General features: G+C 43.3%; 2 protein-coding genes and 1 long non-coding RNA gene across 5 annotated transcripts in view; 1 reads left to right on the plus strand and 2 right to left on the minus strand.

The window, feature by feature from the left end:
- Positions 1–339: 339 nt before the first annotated feature.
- On the plus strand, positions 340–1,102 carry LOC115558618 (uncharacterized). Its single transcript, XR_003979359.1, has 3 exons — positions 340–427; positions 522–701; positions 925–1,102. It is a non-coding gene; the product is annotated as an uncharacterized LOC115558618 (long non-coding RNA).
- Positions 1,103–11,782: 10,680 nt separating this feature from the next.
- Positions 11,783–17,704, minus strand: bcl2l10 (BCL2 like 10). 3 transcript variants are annotated; one of them, XM_030376885.1, is made up of 3 exons: positions 17,683–17,704; positions 14,159–14,627; positions 11,783–12,701 (listed from the first exon to the last, which is right to left on the minus strand). In XM_030376885.1, the coding sequence occupies exons 2-3, from the start codon at positions 14,621–14,623 to the stop codon at positions 12,579–12,581; spliced, it is 588 nt and encodes a 195-aa protein (XP_030232745.1). In that variant the 5' UTR covers positions 14,624–14,627; positions 17,683–17,704; the 3' UTR covers positions 11,783–12,578. The 3 variants fall into 3 exon arrangements, with proteins under 3 accessions (XP_030232745.1, XP_030232743.1, XP_030232744.1); XM_030376883.1 differs by lacking the exon at positions 17,683–17,704 and adding an exon at positions 15,885–16,145; XM_030376884.1 differs by lacking the exon at positions 17,683–17,704 and adding an exon at positions 15,035–15,865.
- Positions 17,705–18,685: 981 nt separating this feature from the next.
- Positions 18,686–22,356, minus strand: part of gnb5b (guanine nucleotide binding protein (G protein), beta 5b) — a 21,708-nt gene continuing 18,037 nt past the window's right edge. The window contains exons 8-13 of the mRNA XM_030376886.1: positions 21,947–22,090; positions 21,584–21,675; positions 20,996–21,044; positions 20,338–20,434; positions 19,769–19,935; positions 18,686–19,391 (exon numbers count right to left, since the gene is read on the minus strand). Coding sequence (XP_030232746.1) covers positions 19,380–19,391; positions 19,769–19,935; positions 20,338–20,434; positions 20,996–21,044; positions 21,584–21,675; positions 21,947–22,090 — 561 coding nt within the window. The 3' untranslated portion in view covers positions 18,686–19,379. The remainder of the gene's footprint in view (positions 19,392–19,768; positions 19,936–20,337; positions 20,435–20,995; positions 21,045–21,583; positions 21,676–21,946; positions 22,091–22,356) is intronic.

Consider the following 22,356-nt stretch of genomic DNA (forward strand, 5'->3'; position numbering starts at 1 on the left):
TGTCTACTCGCTCAGGCTCATCCCCCATGCTGACCTCTGTTGTAGAGTCTTGATGTAACCCTTAACTCTATGTACATCTTCTGTTTGTCATAGGATCATGTCAGCTGAACTCAATTAATGAAACCAGGAATGAAGTAAGATCCACTAATGCAATAAACTGTCTGCACTTATTTCCTAACTCTATAGTATAGGGATAGATACAGCAATATATTCCTGTAATCTATCAGCTGTAAGCTTTGTACCCTCTAACTGGCTTCTGTAGGTATTTGCCCAGGTGTATGTGAGTCAGTTTTGTTTTTTTAATGGAATTCTTATTTTCAGTGCCATCTTGTGAGCTGCCACCCATCTTGTGAGCTGTTGAGGGAGAACAAGCACAGGCTGCAGAGGGAAAATGATTCTCTCAAGGCAAAAATAGCAACATTGAAATGTAATGCTATTGTTGAAAACATTGTTGTTTTTTTACACAAGGGTTTTTCTGTTTTACAGGTTAGCTAAAAAGCTATTATGAATCCTTTGCTCAGTGCTGCCAGACGTTTTGCAGAAGATGGAGGAGTTTCTTCGCTCAGCACCAAGACCAACGACAACACCAATACCAACACCAACACCAAGACCAAGACCAAGACCAAGACCAGAACCAACACTATCACCAGCACCAACAGCAGTTCCACCACCAGCAACAGAAGACCCATCACCAGCACCAGGTCCATCATCAGCATCAGCAACAGAGGCCCTGGGCCACTATGTAAGAATCAGTTTGACTTTATTTGTATAGGTTAAGTTACTTAGTTTCAGTTGCACTGTTTTTCTAAATGCATCAGCCGTACACTCGGGTAATCTAAATGCATATATATATCATTGAGGTAAGACGCTAGTCTGCTGTCTGTTGAAGTAGATTTGTGGTAATGTTATCTACTTGCATTAAAGGTCATTCCAAAAGGACTTGTGGAGCGCTGCTCCTTCCAAAGCCCCCAGAAGTTCATAAATGATCTCCTACATGGGATGTATACCAGGGAATATATGGCAGGCCATTCAGTGACTGACCAGTCATCCAGCAGCTGCACAGAAGGAAAACCTGGCCTAGCCAAACATGACCTTGTTGAAATAACAAGTAGGTATGTAGAAATGAGAAAAGATGTTGGTTGAGTGATACCCTCATTCTCATGCTCATCTTTCTTGTATGTGTTTGTGTGTGTCTGTGTATTCCCATTCCCTCTGTAGAAAACACTGTGTTAATGGTGGTTGTAAGCCTAATTTATGTGCAGTGAATTATTGTTACAGCACTATGGTTAATAATGTCAACAACAAAAAGTGATACAGTTGAAAATATCCATTAGGTAAAGTACAATGACATAGTTAAAAGAACAACAAAATACTGCATAATGCAGTTATTGTAATGCAGTATATATAGTACTATGGTATCGTAATTGTAGTATTCTATAGCAAAAAAAAAGTATAATAAAAGTTCTGTAATTTACTTCAGTATATGAAGTAAACTGTAGTAGTATATAATGTAGTATACTGTAGTAATAAAACTGCAGTTTTCTGTGGTATTCTATAGTTTACAGTAGTAGTATAGTATACTGTAGTAATAAAACTGCAGTTTTCTGTAGTATACTATAGTTTACTGTAGTAGTATATAGTTGGTATACTGTAGTAATAAAACTGCAGTTTTCTGTAGTATACTATAGTTTACTGTAGTAAAACTACTATGGTAAGGTTCAAAAACACTACAATATTAACTATAGTATATATAGGGTGTACTGTAGTTTATTTACTATAGTAAACTATAGAATTATCTGTAGTATACTATAGTTTACTATAGTAAGGTTCAAAACACTACGATATTTACTATATTATATATAGGGTATACTATAGTTTATTTACTATAGTAAACTATAGATTTTTTTCATGTGGGCAGAAAGTCAGCGGACACGGAGTTGAATGGCAACAGTGTTTGCTAGCCTACCTGATATGCAAGATTTACGGTTGGCATTAAATTACTCGACTTAACCGAAGAGGCTGCTGTGAGTGCTGTGACTGATAAATATATTTTTCAAAAAATAATTACAAATAATATTAATTACTCGCTGAAAGCAGGCAGGCACGCATCATGGCGCAACATTACTGCCAAAGTCATATTAAGTAATATAACTCAGGTGCGCAAGGCAGCCACAGGAGACGCCAACATTGTTTTCAACCGCTCGGTACCGCGCTGTATTAATTCCCAAGTTATGAAAAGAAAAAGTATTTGAAGCGAATAACGACTCTGTTTTTGATTTGTTTATTTGGTTTTGAACAGAAAGTTTTGGATGCATGCATCGGCTTTGAGTTTGTTTGTTTGTTTGTTACTTTAAAATTACATTCGCTCGCAACACACACGCACACACACGTTCATTCACGTTCACCCACTACAACCTGCCGATCTTCAATCAAAACAACATCAAGTAAGCGATGCCGCAGCGCGTTGACAAGTCCGTCCCGAGTCTCGAGGCGCCCACAGGCTTTATGGTTTATATGTTTGAAAGCCGTGACACACTTTTTTACCAGTTGGCCTGAAATACCACGCCTCGCAGTCATGGACCTTTAAAGAAAGTCATAGTCGTACCATGCGTGTTTAGCAAGATTCACACCGTTATTCAGTGTGAATCGGTATAGAGCCCAGAGCCCTGTTTCAGGTAGCTGGTTTTGCGGCAACCCCGAGTTTGTTCGCTCTGAGTTAGTGGAAACTCTGGGTTTTCCGTTTCAGGTAGCAGGTTCAGCGCAACCGAGAGTTAGTTGCTGCGGCAACATACGCCGTGGACCTAACCTGCTCGGGAGGTGGTTAGACCTACTCTGAGTTTGTTGTCTATAAGGCTGAAGGCAGCTCTCCGACAGAAGGAAGTGTTAGAAATGGCATGTCCTTTTCTACGAGAGCCTGTGGACGTAGAGGCTGCGATCCTCAGAAGGAATCTCCGTGAGGAACGATTATTAAGACCCCGGTTGGATATACTTTATTTTCCTGATAATTTTCTTCACGAGCGCTATCGTTTTTCAGCGCAATCTATCATTTATTTAGACCACCTTCTCAGCCCCCATGTTAACTGTCAAACGCACCGGGGGCATGCTTTAAGTTTTTTTTTATTTTTTTTATCGCAATTAACGCATGTGCAGAATGATCCGCCCCGTGCATCCCACCTGCTCTGTACTACAGTCACTTCAACGTTGTGGCTTTCCCATGATCAGAGTAGCTGACTAACCACGGACCTATAACTGCTGCAAGTCAAGAAACTCATTTTAAGAATGCAAGGCAGAAAATACCCTGGTACTGCTTTTAACCAGATGCTGTTCTTCTCTACATGCACATGCTCAGCATAATCGTCTGCATTGTTCACTGAAGTAAAACCCTTTGAGTAAACTGTTCAACAAAATAACTTGTCTCACCACAGCCCGTGTTCTAATAAAGACAATCTACTTATTATGAGGATTTTTATATTTCCTGAAAGCACAAAAAAAGAAAAAGTCATTTATATTGGGTATGTTTTTAGAGCAGGGAACAGTAGCCTATCCCAGTTTGCACCTCACCCACCTATAACTTATGTTCCAAAATTTGGATCTCCAAAGCATCCTTTTGCATCTTTTGAATTGTTACAATTGCATGGAGGTTGGTGAGGGCATCTGGTTCAAGTAGGGCGATGACGCCATCAGTAACTGGAAGAAGATGATTAGACAGTGCAATTATTACTTGAGCCAGAATATTGCCCCATCTAATTTGCAACGCGCTGGGTTGCGTGTACATATTTAATTATTTTGAATAACCAACCTCTTATACTGTAAAGGCACTTCTATCCTGGGGGGTGGGGGGATCAGAGGAGCTCCCCCCAGGGATGCCCTCAGCCACAGGACGCATACTCTGTTGGCTGAGGGCCATCTCCTCAGCCTCTGTGAGGGCTGCAGGTGGTGGACCCCCTCCAGTCTGCCGGGCCTCTGCATTTTTTCGATTTGCTAACATGGAGGAAAATGTTACCCTAATATTCAGTAAGCGCTATTTTGAAGACACATATATATTTATAATGCATTTTGCCTAGGTATAGCCTTCTAATATATCTAAATCCTATTAAATATTGGCAGTGTTGGGGTGGCTGGGAAATGTAGGCCTACTACTTACATTTACTGCTTAAATATAGTATACAAATATATAGCCTAATACATGTTGAACATAGCTGTTAAATTAGGTAGAGCAGGCAAAACAGCACAATTGATTTGATTTCAATTAAACATTAGTTTACCTGTTTAAACTATATTTTTGTACTTCATTTGCTGCCAAGTCCTCGTGGGGCAACTCGGGGTTGCGTAAATTGACACACACACACACACACACACACACACACACACACACACACACACACACACACACACACACACACACACACACACACACACACACACACACACACACACACACACAATTTACATATTGAATAAGTGGAAGATATTAAACTTTCCTCTTATTTTATTTTACTAATGACTCACGCATTGACTTGTTCAGCTATTTCCTGCCAAGCTCTCTCTCGCGCTCTCGCTGCCGCGGCGGTATTGCTTTTTTTTGTTAAAATCGGTAACTGCTCGGCATACACGTTCATTAGAATTTCCAATTCCGTGGGGGAAAAGTAAGTGGATCTACGCTTTTGGTCCATGTTTGATCATGTTATCAGAGATCCATTGATGATGGCTCTTCATAGTCAACAGGCACGCCCTCAACCCAGAATGAACATACTCAGAGTTGATTAACCCAACGCTGATCACCTGTTCTGAAACCGAAAACCCAGAGTTGCTTTTCAACCCTGAACTCTGAGTCAACCAACTCAGAGCGCAGGATTAAACTCAGAGTATGTTAAACCAGCTACCTGAAACAGGCCTCTGCACTAACGCAAGTTGACGCCGCAACACCATGGGGGCGGGGCAGGGGGCGTTAAAAAACGCCAGGCACCGTTATGAGGAACCGAAATGTGGGTTCTTATTCGATCTCGTTACCACCGTTTACGTCGGAACCGGTTCCCTACTGGAACCGAGTTTCGGTGCTCAACGATATGATATGATATGAACTTTATTCGTCAGCAGTGCTGAAATTTGTCTTGCGACCCAGCAGCCGTTGCATGTAAAAACAGAAAACATGAATTGCACACATTGACGTGACACATTGAAACACAACAAATGTACATACATGGGTACAGATAGTCGAGAGCACATTGTCCACCACTTCGCCTATCTCCGGTTTAGCATCAAAGTCGATTGATGGACAAAATACTTTTTTAGTCTAACCTTCTTGAAAAGTGGTGCCTCGTATCTCCTTCCTGAGGGCAATAACCTGTATTCTCTATACAAAACATGACTAGTGTTTGAGGTGATGTTTTTTGCCAACCTCAGCATGCTGTTGTCATACGTGGAAGTATACAGCTCCTGAAGTGGTTGTCCAACAATCTTTGAACAAATGTTTAGTTGTTGTAACATTTGTGACTTTAGGGCTACAGACAGACATCCATACCAGGTGGTACTGCAGTACTGAAGAACACTCATAATGACAGAAGTGAAAAACAAAAGAAGAATCCTTCTACTGGCACCAAAAGATCTTAAACGGCGAAGGAAATAGATTATTTGCTTTGTTTTCTTACACACTGATTCAATGTCATCTTTCCAGGAAAGAAGATGGTCTATTACTACTCCTAGGTATGTGTATGAACATACCTGATCGATCTGTTCACTATGAATAGTAATAGGACATTTGCATATCTCCAGTGGTGCACCAAAAACAATCTCTTCTGTCTTTTTTGTGTTTATGATGAGAGCGTTGTTATCACTCCATTCAACCACCTTATTTACTCTCTGCAGGTGCAGTCCAGGGTCACTGAAACTATTTAATAGAGAAATTAAAACTGTGTCGTCAGAGTACTTTAGAATGTACTGATCTGGTCCTTTGCTCCTACCCTCAGACAGACATTCTTCAGTACGACAACTGTCAGTATAAAGAGTGAAGAGTACAGCTGAGCTTACACAACCCTGTGGAGCGCCAACATTTGTAGTTAATGCTGAGGAAAGGGTTCTGTTCACCTTTACTCTCTGTACTCTGTTGGTTAAGAAACATGCATACCAGTGAATCAAATATGGATTCAGTTCTAACTGGACCATCTTTGACACCAATATATCAGACTGTATCGTGTTGAAGGCTGAAGAAAAGTCCAAGAACAGCACCCTTGCATAGTTGTCTTTAGACTGATCTAGATGTTTTGTAATCAGGTGGACCAGTGTGGCGACCGCATCCTCTGTACCGCAGCCCTTTTTATAAGCAAACTGACAGGGGTCAAGTTTCTCTTTGGTTAAACTAACAAGATATTGTAGCAGTATTCTTTCAAGTGATTTCATGATCACTGAAGTGAGGGCTATGGGTCTATAATCCTTATGCTCTTTTGGACATCGGATTTTTGGTAGTGGTTTTATGTAGGAGGTTTTCCAAGACAGAGGGATTGTGTGTGTGTCTACAGAGGTTTGGAATATAGGTTGCAACACTGGAGCGGAAAACGGCCAGTTAAGTTTTATATTATTTGATCCTTCTCAAAGCAAAGATTTGTTATGAGAATATATGCATGAAAGGAGACTGTATTTGTGTTATTTTTTATAATATATGTTATTTTTTATAATATATTGCCAGTGGATATCAAGCTAGTAATCTAGCTTGCTTTACTCTGTGCTGGACATCCTGGTTAGGCAAGGCACAATGGATAGCTTAAAAAAGTGTTTAACACTAACATTATGCATCCCTGGGCATTGTAAGTGGGTATACTCATCATGCCTTCAGTGTGTCTTGAACAACCACACATAAAAGGATGCCCATATTATATTGATATTTTATTGTATTTGTCTAAATGCATACTTGACTGTAGATAGATTTATGAGTGAAGTTACCAACACAATAGATAAAAAACAGTGTTTAACTAACACTAACATTATGCATTCCTGCCCATTTTAAGTAGGTATGCAGACATCTTTTTACTGGATAACGTATGAACATGTGCATCATGTAGACTACAGTACTGTACACAGCCTAACAAACACATTATTGGTTTGTTTGCATTCAGACTCTGACCAGCTGCAAGAGCCATCAGGAACCGACAGACCGAGGACGGCTTTGACAGAAGAGGCGAAGCATAGGCTGTCTGAAATGGTCAGCGACACCATCCTGGCCCACAACAAAGCGAGGTTCACTGGCCACCTTGTGAGTGCTACCTTAGTACAAGGAACTATGTTTGAAAGGTACTGCCATTAATTTCCTGCTGATGCTCTGAATGCCACTGTGAAGGCATATCCCACGCCCAACAAGGCAAAGCTCAAGACGGAACTGTCTCTGGTAGGGATGGGCATTCGATGAAGTTGTCTTAGTCGATCGTCAACGATCAACGATCAATTAGTCGATTAATCGTTAATATTTTCAATTAAAATTAAAAAAAAATTATATTCAAAATGAAATGAAAATACAAATGCAGCGTGTTTTCCTCATTGGGATCTTTATTATAAGATGAACAACTCAGTTAAACCAGATCCGTTCAATAATTATGCGCTATCCGTTCAATAGTTCAGCTCTGCTCTAAGCAACGGAGCATGCAGCTCGAAGCCGGTGCTCATAAACGTAACTAAAAGTAAACACAACCCTAGTTTCTTCCCAAAATAATAACAATAATAATATCAAAAAAACAATCATGTTATAACTTAACCAACCAGTCTACGGATTTTTGTTCGAGAAAGATGAGCATGTTGACATGCTCTGGGGTCAGACGCGACCGCAGCCTGGTGACCATCAGTCCAGCCGCCGAAAACACCCGCTCTGAGGGGACCGACGTTGCCGTGATGCACAAATACCTCCGTGCTAACTTGGCAAGGCGGGGAACAACTTTCCACAATCCAGGGGCTCAGAAAGTTCTTTATTTCTGCTTCAATGCCAACCTCGCCTTGAGTGGTAGGCCTATAGTGCTCCCCAATAAGTCATTTTATAAATCATAATGGTCCCACACCAGACTTCGCCGTGGCCTCGTCCGCTTCATGATTACATCGCCGTGTTCCAATATAGATAGATAGATAGATAGATAGATAGATAGATAGATAGATAGATAGATAGATAGATAGATAGATAGACAGATAGATAGATACTTTAATAATCCCAGAGGGAAATTATTTATATTATTTTTATTATTAATTAATTATTATTAATAATTATTATTATTACCATTTATTTATATCCATACTATCCGTACTTACTAGTCTAAGTTTGAATACGTAGGGCGTTCCGACTCAGATCGGGCGAAAATAAGTTTACTGAAAACGGTCAAATCGCGAAGTGTGTGGCGATGTACACTTTTCGTACTCAACGGCAGCGATCTTAGCTACGTAGCGGAAGAGGGCGGAGCCAGGCTGAGCCAAAGTCGGTGCATTTTTTCCACATAGCCTATATTTATAGTCATTTTGTAGTTTTTATAGTTTTTATAGCTGCTAGGAGTAAAGAGTTCACCGTTCAAAGCGGGATATTGCGGGGGAGGAGCCGCAAATTTAAATATTGCACCTGTGTGGTAAAATGTTTAATTGCACACTGCATTAGTTTAATCGATGAAAAATTTACGTAATCTACGAAATTCTTAAAGGGGACCTATTATGCTTTTCGACTTTTATGACCTATAAACGTAGTTATAATGATTGATAGTCATGTTTAACCATACACAAAAAACGATGTAGATTTTCGAGAAACTATTCCTCTCATCTGGGCGCTTTCAGCCTTCTCTGTCAACGCTCGATTTCGTCCTTCTCCGCCCCCTCGCCCCCCTCCTGCCAACCCAACTCCGTTGTGATTGGTTACCTTCCTTGGAGCGCGCGCGGGCAGATTTGACCAGGCATATGGGGGCGTGGCAGGAGTACGTCTACGTAGATGTTTCCCGGAATTGAATCGCAAGTGAATCGCACTCGCTGTCCTGAGTGTTTAGCACTCTGCACAGCCACCCCAGATTGTCGGCAGGGAATACGTCGAAATGCATGTACGTCATTATTTGACACTTTAGTATGGTTAAACGTGACCATCAATCATTATAACAACGTTTATAGGTCATAAAAGTCGAAAAAGCTTAATAGGTCCCCTTTAACGATCAATTAGGCGATCGTCGATTAATCATGCCCATCCCTAGTCTCTGATCTATGAGAATCCTGAATCAAGGCTTGCTGTGGTGCACTGGCACTGTACCAGGATATCATGAACTACAACCTCCAGGAGACATTCTCTGAGACTGTGAGTTTGTTGAACATTCTCACTACTCCTATGACAACAGCTGAAGCTGAGAGATTTTTCTCAACTTTGAAAATAATTAAGACATTAAGAGGATGGACACTGGGTTACAGCGGCCCTCACAACCCCCCCACCCCCCCTTCCGGTGAGAATGGACACTGGGTTACAGCGGCCCTCACAACCCCACACCACCACCCCACCCCTTTCAAGTGTATATTGTATATAGTTCTCTGCAAACCTATGGTGGCATCATGCCTTCAGTGTGTATATTGTATGTAGTTCTCTGCAAACCTATGGTGGCATCATGCCTTCAGTGTGCATATTGTATATAGTTCTCTGCAAACCTATGGTGGCATCATGCCTTCAGTGTGCATATTGTATAGTTCTCTGCAAACCTATGGTGGCATCATGCCTTCAGTGTGTCTTGAACAACCACGCATAAAAGGTTGCACATATTATATTGATATTCATCATATTTGTCTAAATGCATACTTGACTGTAGATAGATTTATGGGTGAAGTTACCAACACAATAGATTGGCCGTAACACACTCAACCCTTAGAATCACATTCTCTCTCTCACTCTCACTCTCACTCTCCCTCTCTCACAAACACACATACAGATAGAGACAGAGAGAGATTGTTAACTTGTGTATAATTCCCAATTATTATTGATGTATTTGCACTTTTAATCTTGCTGAATTCTACAAGGCAAATAAATTAAGTTAAAACTCAGTTCCCCGGCTCCATTCGGAAATTTTCTATTTTGTCTTTATTATTTTCTGAAAATCACAAAAATATCTTCGGGGGGAGGATGCCCCCAGACCCCCCTACAGGGGTTTGGTTTACAAACTTTCAGACCCCCCCCCTAAAATAAAATTCACCAGCCGCCACTGATTGAGAGGTTAAAAAAGTTCTTAACGTGTTTTAAGTTATGCAAATAAGTTTAACCCATACATTTGCCAAAATGGTCTTAAAACTTGTCATTTTACTTTAAACTGTCAAAAGTAAATTGTAGACTGTAGTCTAGCCAATAAATGCGTCAATGGAGTTCAACTCCCATTGTCAGGAATATAAATATACATAATATTTCAATATAAAACTTGGGAGCAAATTTTGGCTAGGAGTACAGACCAAGGACATGAAGGTTCACACTTAAAATGATGTTGTGTACATAATTCAAGCCAGGTGGGACCTTGTTTAACCACTCCCTAGGGAAGCACTCTGTTTTGTCTCCCGTCTCTTGTCAATGCTCTATTTACCCATAACTGCCGAAAAACCACAGCTGCAAGCATATCAACGTATACATTTGGGCTCTTTCGACTTCTCTGATTAGAAAACAAACACAGAATGACCCATGCATCCATTGAATAAGTATTGCATATATCCGCATACCAGTAGGCCTATGTATATACATGTGTCAAATTGCTCTTCAAACTATTGCAAATGACAGATAACTCCATGCCTCCAACCCGGTTTTCTTACATTAAGCCATATGGTATATTTACATTTAGGCCATTTAGCAGACGCTTTTATCCAAAGTGACTTACAATTAGTACATTTTTCTGAAGAAAGAGAAACAGTGGGTGACTGTCTGTACAGTAAGGATGTTCATATAACCAAGTGCCAAGCACTAACAATTTTTAGGGGCTTACATCTCTTGTTCTGTCAAGCACTTAGTAAGAAAAGTTGTGTCCGGTTAAAAACCATATACCTTTGACCCAAGAACAACTTGGCTTGGGATAGGATAGTCCACCCTCCACCATCTAATACCATCCGAAAGCTAAAGTCGTCTTTGGTCGTTTAAGGAAATCCAGTAATTCAGCAACAGCACTAGTGGGCGCTGTTGTGTCGTCTCTGTCTAATGTTTGCTCAAGGCTGATGTTAGAGGCCTAACATCTAGATATTTGTATTGCACTCCCTTTGCACACTAAAAACAATATATACACACACACACCAGGGAGATTATACATTTGATAGTGAAATCAGGAAGTACATCCCCCCTAACAAAGTCCCAGGGAAGTCCCCATCCCAGGAAAGTCATTGAACACTCAAAATGTGTTAAGGGCAGAGGTTTTATGCCGAAAGCAGAGATCCTGTATGCTTGTATAGGACAGTCCTTTCCTGTAATATTCTCTGTAGACTGTAACCCTGATGCACCGTTTGATGCCCCATAGCTGCAAGGAGATTCTTGCAAAAAGATTTGACTCTTGACGAGTCTCATCTGGTTAATAAATAGATAACAAATTAAAAGTAAAAAAAAAAGGAAGGCGTTTCGGCTTGACAAGCAGCCAGGCAGGCTGCTGGAGGATTGCGAGCCTGTGAGCGTCCCCTGAGCTGTAGGCCTGCCCCGACAGGCCCACGTTGGACGGCTTGCTTTATTATTGTAGCATTGATGTCAACATACCAGCAGTTGAAACGAAACAGCACCTGCCCGCGTAGACTCTTACCCGCCGACGGCGTCGGTTCTTTATTCACCACGACTCGGTTTTGATTTGTTTATCAATTTTTTATTGTTTTATTAAAAAAAGAAAATTATAAATCAGAGTGAAAAATAAATAGAAAGAAAAGAATGAAAAAATATGTTTCAGAAATGCTGTAGAGGATTTTCCAAAGCCACTGAATTTGGGTTACATGGTTTCAATTGGAGATTGGTCCCTGGTTTTACGAGAAAGAATGTATATTTTAGCACCAACGTCTTGTTTGTCCACACTGGAGATATTCGGAAGAAAAATGTGGCAACCAACAAAACCCCAGATTTGATAAGAGTCCACAATATACTACGAATTAGAAAACAATGGAATCTGTCAGATCCGAAAACGGCCAGTTAAGTTTTATTTTATATAAATATAATATATTAATTTATACGTTGTACACTTGAATGGGTCTAAACCACAAGGGAAAAAAATGCAGCAAACACAAAATTAGGACAAAACTGGTGATGTTTCTGAAAACTGAAATGTAAAGCCCAGTAGCTGCACAGCCAAAAATACAAACTTTAAGAGCAACCTCCTGCAGAAACCCGCACTTTAAAAACTAACTTGTCAGGGGATCTGCAAACCGAGTGTTTACCCTATCCTTTCTGAAGGCATCGAGATCTTTTATTACAATCATTAGGAGCTAAAGACACCAGGCCGCTGAAGCTTGACGTGGGGGTTTAGGCCCCAAGGTCAGTGGACTAGGCTCAGAACCCCAAACTCTGCATGTCAAAGAACAAATTGGTGACATGTCTCCCTAACTGTGTGATATGAACTCTACCATGTGGTTTCAGACGGGAACGCCGGCTAGCGCACCAAAAGGAACGTCAGGCCTGCGATGCCCACCCCGGCGGCCGCGAACAGCGCCGTCTTCATCGAAGACTCTTGGTTCACCTCTCGGGCGATCCTGGAGAACTTACAAAACCCTTCCTACGAGAGACACAAAAGAAACAAAGTTAGACAGGAGACGGCCAACAGGGAGGTGGGTAGCTCATAAAAACCTGACAATATTACCCTCTTTAACGGCCCTGAATAGACAGTCCCAACAAAAGCCTGCTCAGAGCCAAAGCAGGCAGGTGCCGGAGACTGAATCATGAAGTTATTATTATATGCGAGTTATTATTTATATCGGTTAGATTGCATCTTGTGGATGAGGTGGGAAACCCCCCACCCACATACTCAAAACTGGAAACCTGAACATGTAAATGCAGTAAATGATATGCATATGATCTCTTCTTGTTTCCCCGTCATGTGTCATGGCTGCAGGTGGCCCGTCAACCACAACATGAGGAACACCTGCTCTCTGGACCAGGTGCCTGCTGTACAGCCACTTGTTTTTCTGGTAATGCCACTGAAGCCCTTTTAGCAGAGAAGCTTTGACTTGTTGCTACGAAGTCCATCTGGCTGGGCTACTGCGGTGGCTGTTGGAGCCAGCTGCCGGTTGAAAAGGAGGGTGTGTGTGTGTGTGTGTGTGTGTGTGTGTGTGTGTGTGTGTGTGTGTGTGTGTGTGTGTGTGTCCATTGACAAATCCATTCATAAAGTGAGCATTCAGCTCTAGGTATGTCTGGGTGGTGTGGCACACAGACAATGTTTGGCTGGATTGGCATAATGTTCTCTTTAGGGATAGTAAGGGAATCCTAGGCTAGTTATTCAGAACAATCAAATTTAAGTCCACGAGTAATATTTAAGGTCTAAATCGCCCTAAACTATGGATAACTAGCGAAGTGTTGATCTTAAACGAGTCTCATATCTATAGGACTATTTTTAGAGCAAATCATTGATATTATTAGGCCTCTTCCTTGCATTCTAGAAAGATGACTCCATGAGGAGCCTCATTTCTGCCGAGGCCTCAACAACGCCTTACAGAAGTATACATTCTCCGGTTGGTTGATGTAATCAGTAGGGGAAACAAACAGGTCTGTCTAGCAGCAGTAAGAATTAAAAAGGTATGACTGCAACGTGCTAGTATGCAGACGTGCATGCTCAATGACACAGGGAAACTGAAGCTGGGCCTGAACAGACTTGCGTTCATCTACACAGGGAAACGGAAGCTGAACTATGCCCAGGCAAGTTGTAAGCAAGCCATATTTAATAATACAAATCCCATATTCAGTTTGATTTGTCATTTATGGTAAAAGGTGGCATTCCCTGTGGTAGGAAATTAAAAAAATAAAAGAATTACCACTTTTTTTTTTTTTTTACATTAATCTGGTTTCGATAAGCATTTAAAAAACAAAACCCACAGCACACACATGTTATCAACTATGACACGTCCAGTTCAATCAGTGACCTGACCTGAATGGAACAGGTCAACACTGTGTTCAATAGCTTGTCGTTGATAAGCAGATGTCATGCATTGCAGTGGAGCCATGATGACCAACACTCACCCAGCCCCCGTTCTCCAGCAGCCAGTCCCTCTTCTCCTCCCCTAGGTAGTCCGCTATCGTCTCCGCCAGCCCCCTGCAGCTCCCGCCGGGAACCTGTCCCAGTGCCCTGCCCGTCCCGGGGTCCTGCCCCAGTTGTACCCCCTTCTTCTCCTGCAGTTGTCTGGCCAGCACCCCGGTAAAGGTGAAGAGGGAAACTACCCTCCCCCAGTTCAACTGTCCGTCTCCCACCAGCTCCTCCATCACCTTGCGGAGGCCGGCGCATGCGTCGGCCTCGCACTGGGCCAGGAAGCTCTGGGCCAGAGCCTGGAAGCGAGCGTAGTGCTGCCGCTCCATGTCCTGGGCCAGTCCCCTCATGGCCGCGGCTGACTCGCTGGGAGGCGGCGGGGCTGTGCCTGTGCTTGCAGTGCAGGACAACAGGTAGTCCTCTGACAGGGCCAGGGTCTCTTTCCACAGCCTACACGACATGTTTCTGGAAGAGATGGCCATTTTGATGCAGGTTAGACAACTGGCCATCATTCGAGTTTGTGACTTAGTTACTGTTTACATGTAGACATTAACTACGAAAGACGATTGAACACCATCAAATTAGTTTTTTCCACAGATCCTGGCAAACCCTAAATTGTGTTTAGTTGAACACTTTGAACTTAGCCATTGGTATCACTAAAGTCGTTGGATGAGCTTAAACTTTGTTAAACGGACCACTTAAAGAGCCAATGTACCCAAAATAAATAAAACATTTAAACGTGGCAATTGTCTTATATGATCTGACCCATTTTAATCACTTTTACTGAAATAAGTCCCCAATTTAGAGAATAGATTTTTTAATTTTGAATAGACATTCTTCCAAAAACACAATGTTCCACTCTGCTGGCGTACTTTTTGCTACATTTTCAAGCAGTCATGTCCAGGGGGCACCGGCGGCGCGGTGTGTGTGGACGTGTGGAGCTCTGTCTCGGCAGCGGTTTACTCCGGTGTCCGCGAGAAAGTTAGGCTTTTGGGACCCTTGTCGCCACGGTGTGTGTGAGAGTGGATGGTGAATACCCCTTTCTGAGCAGCGAACACGCGTCACAGGGGCTTCCCGGACACACACACACAGACACAGTATCCGGTGTGTGCCTTCTGGTTCGCTCACTGGCTCTTTAATAGTTTTAAAACAAGCTGTAACGTTAGGCCAATCTCCAAGCACTCCAATCTGTGTTGCCAATCCCTCAGTTCTGGTAGAATTGACCTCAATCATTACATGCGAGTGATTACTCAAAGGAGGCAAACCCGGTTGAAAAATGTCGACTATTATGGGTACAAACTGAACAAGGAAATCCAATTCTCCGTTCGCGGAGCTCAACGTCAGCTAACCGGTGAGCTTATGCTATATACAGCTAGCCCGCAGCTAACCGTATCATCAAGAGTATTACTAGGCAACGAATACCCGCTGGTTGGATCTTACGAGTAAGACCAAAGCACTATATTATAACAGTAAACTAAACCTAAAAGACATAAGAGGCCAACAGGCAGCAGCTGTCGGCTCCGGGTTCCGGGGTTACTGTCATCAGAGCGGAGCACAAAGAACCCAGCGGAGCACCGCGGAGAGCCTACTAACGTCAAACCTAGGGCTGTCTTCTACACAGCAGTGATGCACACAAGAGGAGACCAAGTTTTAGTTTTGATGTATAAAATGTTACAAACGCATAGTTGTATGGAATTCAATAAAATGTTAAACAAAGCTCACCCTCCCAGCGATATCTGACTGATCTCTTCACGTACAAGGGCGGAAGGACACCGTCGCAACGGCACACGACACAATGTTGGCTGACTCCGCCTCGACGGACTATTTAATATTCGTTGCGGGCAAGCCCCAGGAATCTCCCTCTTCCGGCTCCATGTAAGCGAACCAAACTAATTCACAAGAAGCGTTCATGCGAATCTAGCATTAAAGGTACATTTAAGGTAGTTCTCGCCAGTCAGGCTGAAAGTAGTTCGCTAGTAGTAGCGCTTTAATATGCAGTGTCAGAGAATTATGAGAAATCTGAATGCTGACTAAATTCTCAGAATTCTGACACTGCAAATTATTGCGCGCTACGACTAGTGAACTACTTAAAAAAAATAAAAACAAACCTCTGATAATGTAATTATCAGAATTCGGATTTTATCCAAGTATTCTGACTTTATTATCAGAATGCTGAATTTTATCTCACAATTCAGACTTTATTAGCATATTCGATTTCTGAATTAAAATTCTTGTAATGACTAATCTACATTTGTACAGTCGATGTGCAGCACTTTAATTCCCGTCATCTTATTTTTCTAACACCATCACTTCCACAACTATGCCCAAACCCATGTTCCTGACTGCTATATACAAAACCATTTATAGCGCATCTATTTTTCGGCTGGTGATAGTCGCCCTAAAAGCAGCTTTTATGTGGGCTCTGATTCTGAATGAATGCCGCTGCTGAACTGTGTGAATAAATAAAGGGAACTGAAATCTAAAGAAGACACGTGGTTTTGATGTACCGGTGAATTCCAGCTGAAAGTGGAACATTGCTGCCATCATGGGAAATGAATGTAGCCTAGGCCTTTTGCAAGTAGATTTCAATTTCCTTGTTCTTGTGTTGAACATATCCATTTGGTGTGACAATAGAAACTGAATATTTCGTCATGGGGAGAACCGCTCTAGATTCCCCCACCCCCACACATATTTTGTCCTGTAGAAACCTATGTTGGAAACCGATACACCCTCTCAACCACAAAATGTTTGAGTCACTTCTATGGAAGTAAATCTGTGCCATCGGATTTAACGGATGAAAATAAAAAGCCATTGGACTCTAAGCACTGAATATTTATGCATTGAAATAACGTATCTGGATTTGAATTTAACTCCTATTCGGCAAATATTCAACGATAAAAAATTAAACGTAATCAACGTCCCCAATGGTAATCAACGTCAACTTCCCCATTGGGGACTCATGGTGCGTTTTAATATCCATCCGTCTCGGAGTCCGAGGACGTTGCCTAGCGACACGCACAAACACGCCCCTTACCCTGCGTTCACACCAAAAGATGCATTTGCTGCCCGAACGCGTTGACGCCTGAGTTTTGCGGCGCGTCAAATCAAGTTTTGCATGTTTTAAATGTGCTATATAAATACACTTGACTTGACTATGGCCTATAGCCTACTTATATTGGATCGCCTGGTCCTCTGCCAATGCTACCGCGAAAACAGCTTTCTGGGTGGCGTCCATATTTTCCTCCGACGACCGAGCGAAATAATAAAACGCTTGAAGTGTGGGCGTGGCGTCAGATCCGAGATCCGAGTCGGTTCGCAGAGAATACTCGAACGCACCAAAAGTCGATTACGTTGAAATTCAAATCCAGATACGTTATTTCAATGCATAAATATTCAGTGCTTAGAATTCAATGGCTTTTTATTTTCTAAATCCGATGGCACATATTTACTTCCATACACTTCTCCTTCGTCATGCTTAACTGATAATATACCTCTCTCTCGTTGGTTACACAAATCTTACCATTGACACTCCCAGAACCCCTCTCAAATTTCAGCCAGCCAGCTTTGCGCGCGATTTCCTTTCGCACTGCGAGGCAGCCTAGATTCCATGGATCCGATTTTCGCCTGAGATGGGGAACCAATCACAGAACGGGGAAGGACGGCAAGACGATGACGACGTCTATGCGACACACCCATGGTCTTTTGCCCAAGCCCCCCGGGAAGAGTAGGGTCTGTCTGACGGCTCCGTGGCCTGCGTCAAAAAGTTGAGAAATGTTCAACTTTTCAGGCAGCGCCTGATCCGTCGCCCAATCAGATCGCAGTTATGCAAATACACTCCACGCGTTTCCTGGGTCCATTTTGCAATAACAAGCAGGAAGAAGCAGGAAAAATCCGCCGGTTCTATTTTTTAAAGAAATGTGGAATGATAGCATTGTTTTTAGTCATCTGTTGTTTGTGTGATCTTTTGTATTTATATCCAGAGTCCCACAGAGTATGTCCCACAAACATTTCCCTGCAAATCCTGTATGAAACTAGACATAACCACGATCGGTAATATAATAACATCATTTAAAGAGACGTTGGAAAAAAAAGAGTCCTGAAGTTGGCTTTTGTAGGTCATGAGAATATCAGCAGTTTGAACCATGCGCTGATCAAGCTGGTTCTGATCGAATCACCCCCTTTACACACACACACACACCAACCCCCCCCCCCCCCCACAAACACACAGAAAGACACACACACACACACACCACCCCCCCACCCCACACACACACAGAAAGACAGACAGACAGACAGACAGACAGACAGACAGACAGACAGACAGACAGACAGACAGACAGACAGACAGACAGACAGACAGACAGACAGACAGACAGACAGACAGACAGACACACACACACACACACACACACACACACACACACACACACACACACACCAACACCCCCCCCCCCCCCCACACACACACACGCACACACAGAAACACACACACACCGACACACACACAGGAATCAAAGTCATCATCCCTTTAAATGTTTTTCTTTTTAATTGTTACACAAGGAAATGGCTTGGCAAGTCAAGTTGAGGTAAAAGTCATGTGACAACAGAAGAGCAGACAGGCAGGTCTCCACTGGGGTCCGTCCCAGTGGGGGGGGGGGACGTTGTAGGAAGACATAATCAGGGGGGTGGTTGTGCTTTAACACTGTTGGTCTGAACAGTCCCCTACCTTCTGGGGTAAATACTAAGAAACCGTGGATTCAGTGAGTCCATAGTAGTTCTATTGTGTCACGGGATAATGCAGCATAAGCTTTTGGGAGTCCATTCTAGAGGTCATTTAGGGTTTATTTGTCTAACGTTGGCTTTTATTTATACAATATTATAACCATTGTTTCTAATACAATACAATACATCTGTGGTCAAGTTGTCAAGCGATGTGTAGCAATACAAACCTAACACCCTGCTCGCCATCTACCATGGGACACTTTTGGGCTCATCATACATTGTTAGAATATACCGATACAACTTGAGTCCAACTCTGTCCGTGTGTGTGTGTGTGTGTGTGTGTGTGTGTGTGTGTGTGTGTGTGTGTGTGTGTGTGTGAGATGGGGAACCAGCATTCATCATTTGACGTTGGCCGCCACTGGCTCTCCAGGCGGTGCCTACTGTATGTACCCTGTGTATCCGGGTTCCGTGGGTCACCATGGAAACGCCACGATTCTAGGCCCAGATCTGAAGATGAGGTTGAGAAGGAGGCAAAATATTATTAATTGTCCCGTTGCTCTGATCCAACATAAAAAAGTCACTTATCCAAAACGACTTACAATAGCACAATCGTCAGAAGAAAGAGAAAACAACAATATATCGCTGTCGGTACAGTAAGGATGTTCATAGAAACAAGTGACAAGCACTTAAAATTGCTAGGTTAAGGCAATCAAATAAAACAGTTGGTAATACAGTAAAACATGCAATTATATCAACCCCAAAATATACAAACAATATGTACAAATCTACATGTATGTGTATGCATCATTCCAACAGCAGGTTCGGGCACCAGGCCCGCCCCAAGGTATGGTTCTGGTGAGGACCAGGGGTCGAAGGTCACACACCCGCAGACTGGTGTCCCAGGACGCAGAGGCGAAGGACGTGCCGTCCGGCGACACCTTGACGCAGCTGACGCGGTTCTCGTGGCCGAACAGGACGGAGATACGGTTCCCCTTCAGGACGTCCCACACGTTGATGGTGTAGTCGTTGTAGCCGGCGAAGAGCAAGCGGCCTGGAGACGGGCGAGAGACATAGAGTCAGAGAGAGAGAGAAAGGGAGAGACAGAGGGCGAGAGAACCAGAGAAACAGAGCGAAAGAGAAACAGAGAGCGAGAGAGACAGAGTGAGAAACAGAGAGCGAGAGAGAGAGTGAGAAACAGAGAGCGAGAGAGAGACAGAGGTACAGAGAATGAGAGCAAGACTGAGAGAGAGAAACAGAGAGAAAAATATAATATAATATTTTTTTTATTTATTATATAATATTAATATAATGTACAACTATGACACACAAAAATACTTTAGTTGTATATAATCACAGCCCCCGTGCAGCTACTTGTGATTCTGAAAGCTGTGTTCAGTGGGAGACCCACAGGACAAAGGCGGCGGCCTGCAGTGTGAGCGCTGCCGTCACCCACCACTGAGAGAGAAGTCCACACTGGAAGCACCGAAGATGATGCTGTCCTTCTGATACACGGCCACCTCGCGGTCCGCCCGCAGGTCGTACAGACGGCACTGGGGGTCACAAAGACCAGCGCAGCGTCAGACACGACCAAGCACCGCTTAGCATCACCTCGGATGACAGGCAGAGTAACCCTTGGGGACCTTTAGCTGGCCTACAATTTCCAAGCAATGATTATGGTGAGACATGAGTCATATGTCCGTGGATTTGTCCAGACCTGTTAATGTGTGACGTGTAGAACTAACCTCACGCTTAGACAAATAAAAACAAAAAAACATGACCTGGAACATTTCACCTTGTTGCATTATTCAGCAAGATGGAATTTGACCTCGAGTCTCAACACAGACAAAGGATTTCACAACAGATCAACAAAAAACACATGGCTGCAGATTACACTGTAATCGCTGACCCCTGCAGGCCCATACGGGAGATACCCGAATGACCTTTCGGATGTTTGTGTCCACCTCAGCAAAAATCCATACTGCTGGAAGGCAAGGGGATCCGAGCAACACACAAGGGGGTTATTATCTGTGGACTTTTGGGAACCTAATGACACATCATCGCTGGGAGATCAACCAGATGAAAAACACCGTGAGGAGGAGCAGCTGACTCACAGTGCCGTCGTCGGAGGCCGAGGCGAAGGCATCTCCGGTGGGGTAGTACCTGAACACAAACAAATGTAGGGTGACATGGCGGCAGCGCCTCATCACAACATAGCATCACGTGCGGATTCTTCCCTCCCTCTTAACAAAGCCAGCAAACAGGCTGCTAAACACACACTTTGGCCTGACTCAATCAACATCCGGAAGGATGTAATCTAATTCTGAAGAGCTTAGTCCATATATTAGCGTATTAGTATTATCAAAGTCACATGCCCTCCCATTTCAGGAATTTCCTGTTGAGACAAAAAAATGCTAAATGAATAGAAGGAGCCCGCCTACAAGACAATACAATCAGTTCATCAGAAATTCTCAGACATCTTAGACATTCATGTTACTTTCGGAATGATAAAGCAATAACTGTAGTTACAACTCAGGCCACTAGAGGCTGCTTAATGAGAAGACGTGCATAGTTCAAGTTGAAGGGTCTATTTGGTAATCCCATTTCATTTGTGGTGAATTCACAAAGAAAGATGGGATGGAACGGAGAGAGTGATACATGAGGGTGATATATGTGCTGAGACACTCGCACACGGTACTCACTTCACACAGTTGATATCTGAATCGTGGGTCTCGAAGGACTGGACGTTTTGCCCGGAGCGCATGTCCCACACGTTGGCCTTCTTGTCGCAGCCCTGATGTCAACATACACACACACACACACACACAAATACACACACACACACACACAGACACACAGACACACACGCACACACACACACGCACACACACACACACACACACACACACACACACACACACACACACACACACACACACACACACACACACACACACACAGAAGCTAATCATTAAACACGAAGGACACACAAAGCGTCACAGTTACCGGCACGATCACACGGTATCATGCCCGGAACAGGGAGGGGGGGGGGGGGGGTCACGCACCCCTGAGACAAAGGTGTTGCCGGTCTCGGAGGGGGCGAGGTTCAGCGAGAGGACGTCCGCCGTGTGGCCGTGGAAGCTCTGCAGCAGCTGGCCGCTCTCCACGTCCCACAGGGCACAGGTGCCGTCGCCGCTGGACGTCAGCAGCTGGGGGACAGAGGCACACGCTGGTCACTGATCAACGTCACGCTGAGGTGGCCGGGCGGATAACGGCTCAACGGGATTAGTATATTGGAAAGAGACTTTGACGTGGTCACGCAGGCACATGCCACACACATGCCTGCACACACAAGTTGTTAAGGCTTAAGAGAAGATAATGTCACCCTCCATAACTCAACCCAAAATACTAGCCGAAAACTACAATACAGTTGGCGCTCAACTAAATAACAGAAAGAATGCTGCCCTCTAGAGGT

This window comes from Gadus morhua, chromosome 14, assembly GCF_902167405.1.
Source record: "Gadus morhua chromosome 14, gadMor3.0, whole genome shotgun sequence".
Classification (NCBI taxonomy): domain Eukaryota; kingdom Metazoa; phylum Chordata; class Actinopteri; order Gadiformes; family Gadidae; genus Gadus; species Gadus morhua.

Bases quoted from the DNA above. Each gene is read 5' to 3' on its own strand.
- bcl2l10 (XM_030376885.1), bottom strand. From the start codon at position 14,623: ATGTCGTGTAGGCTGTGGAAAGAGACCCTGGCCCTGTCAGAGGACTAC. The intron at 12,702-14,158 runs GTGAGTGTTGGT...TGTCTCTCGTAG, and splicing joins TGCTGGAGAACGGGGGCTGG to GAAGGGTTTTGTAAGTTCTC.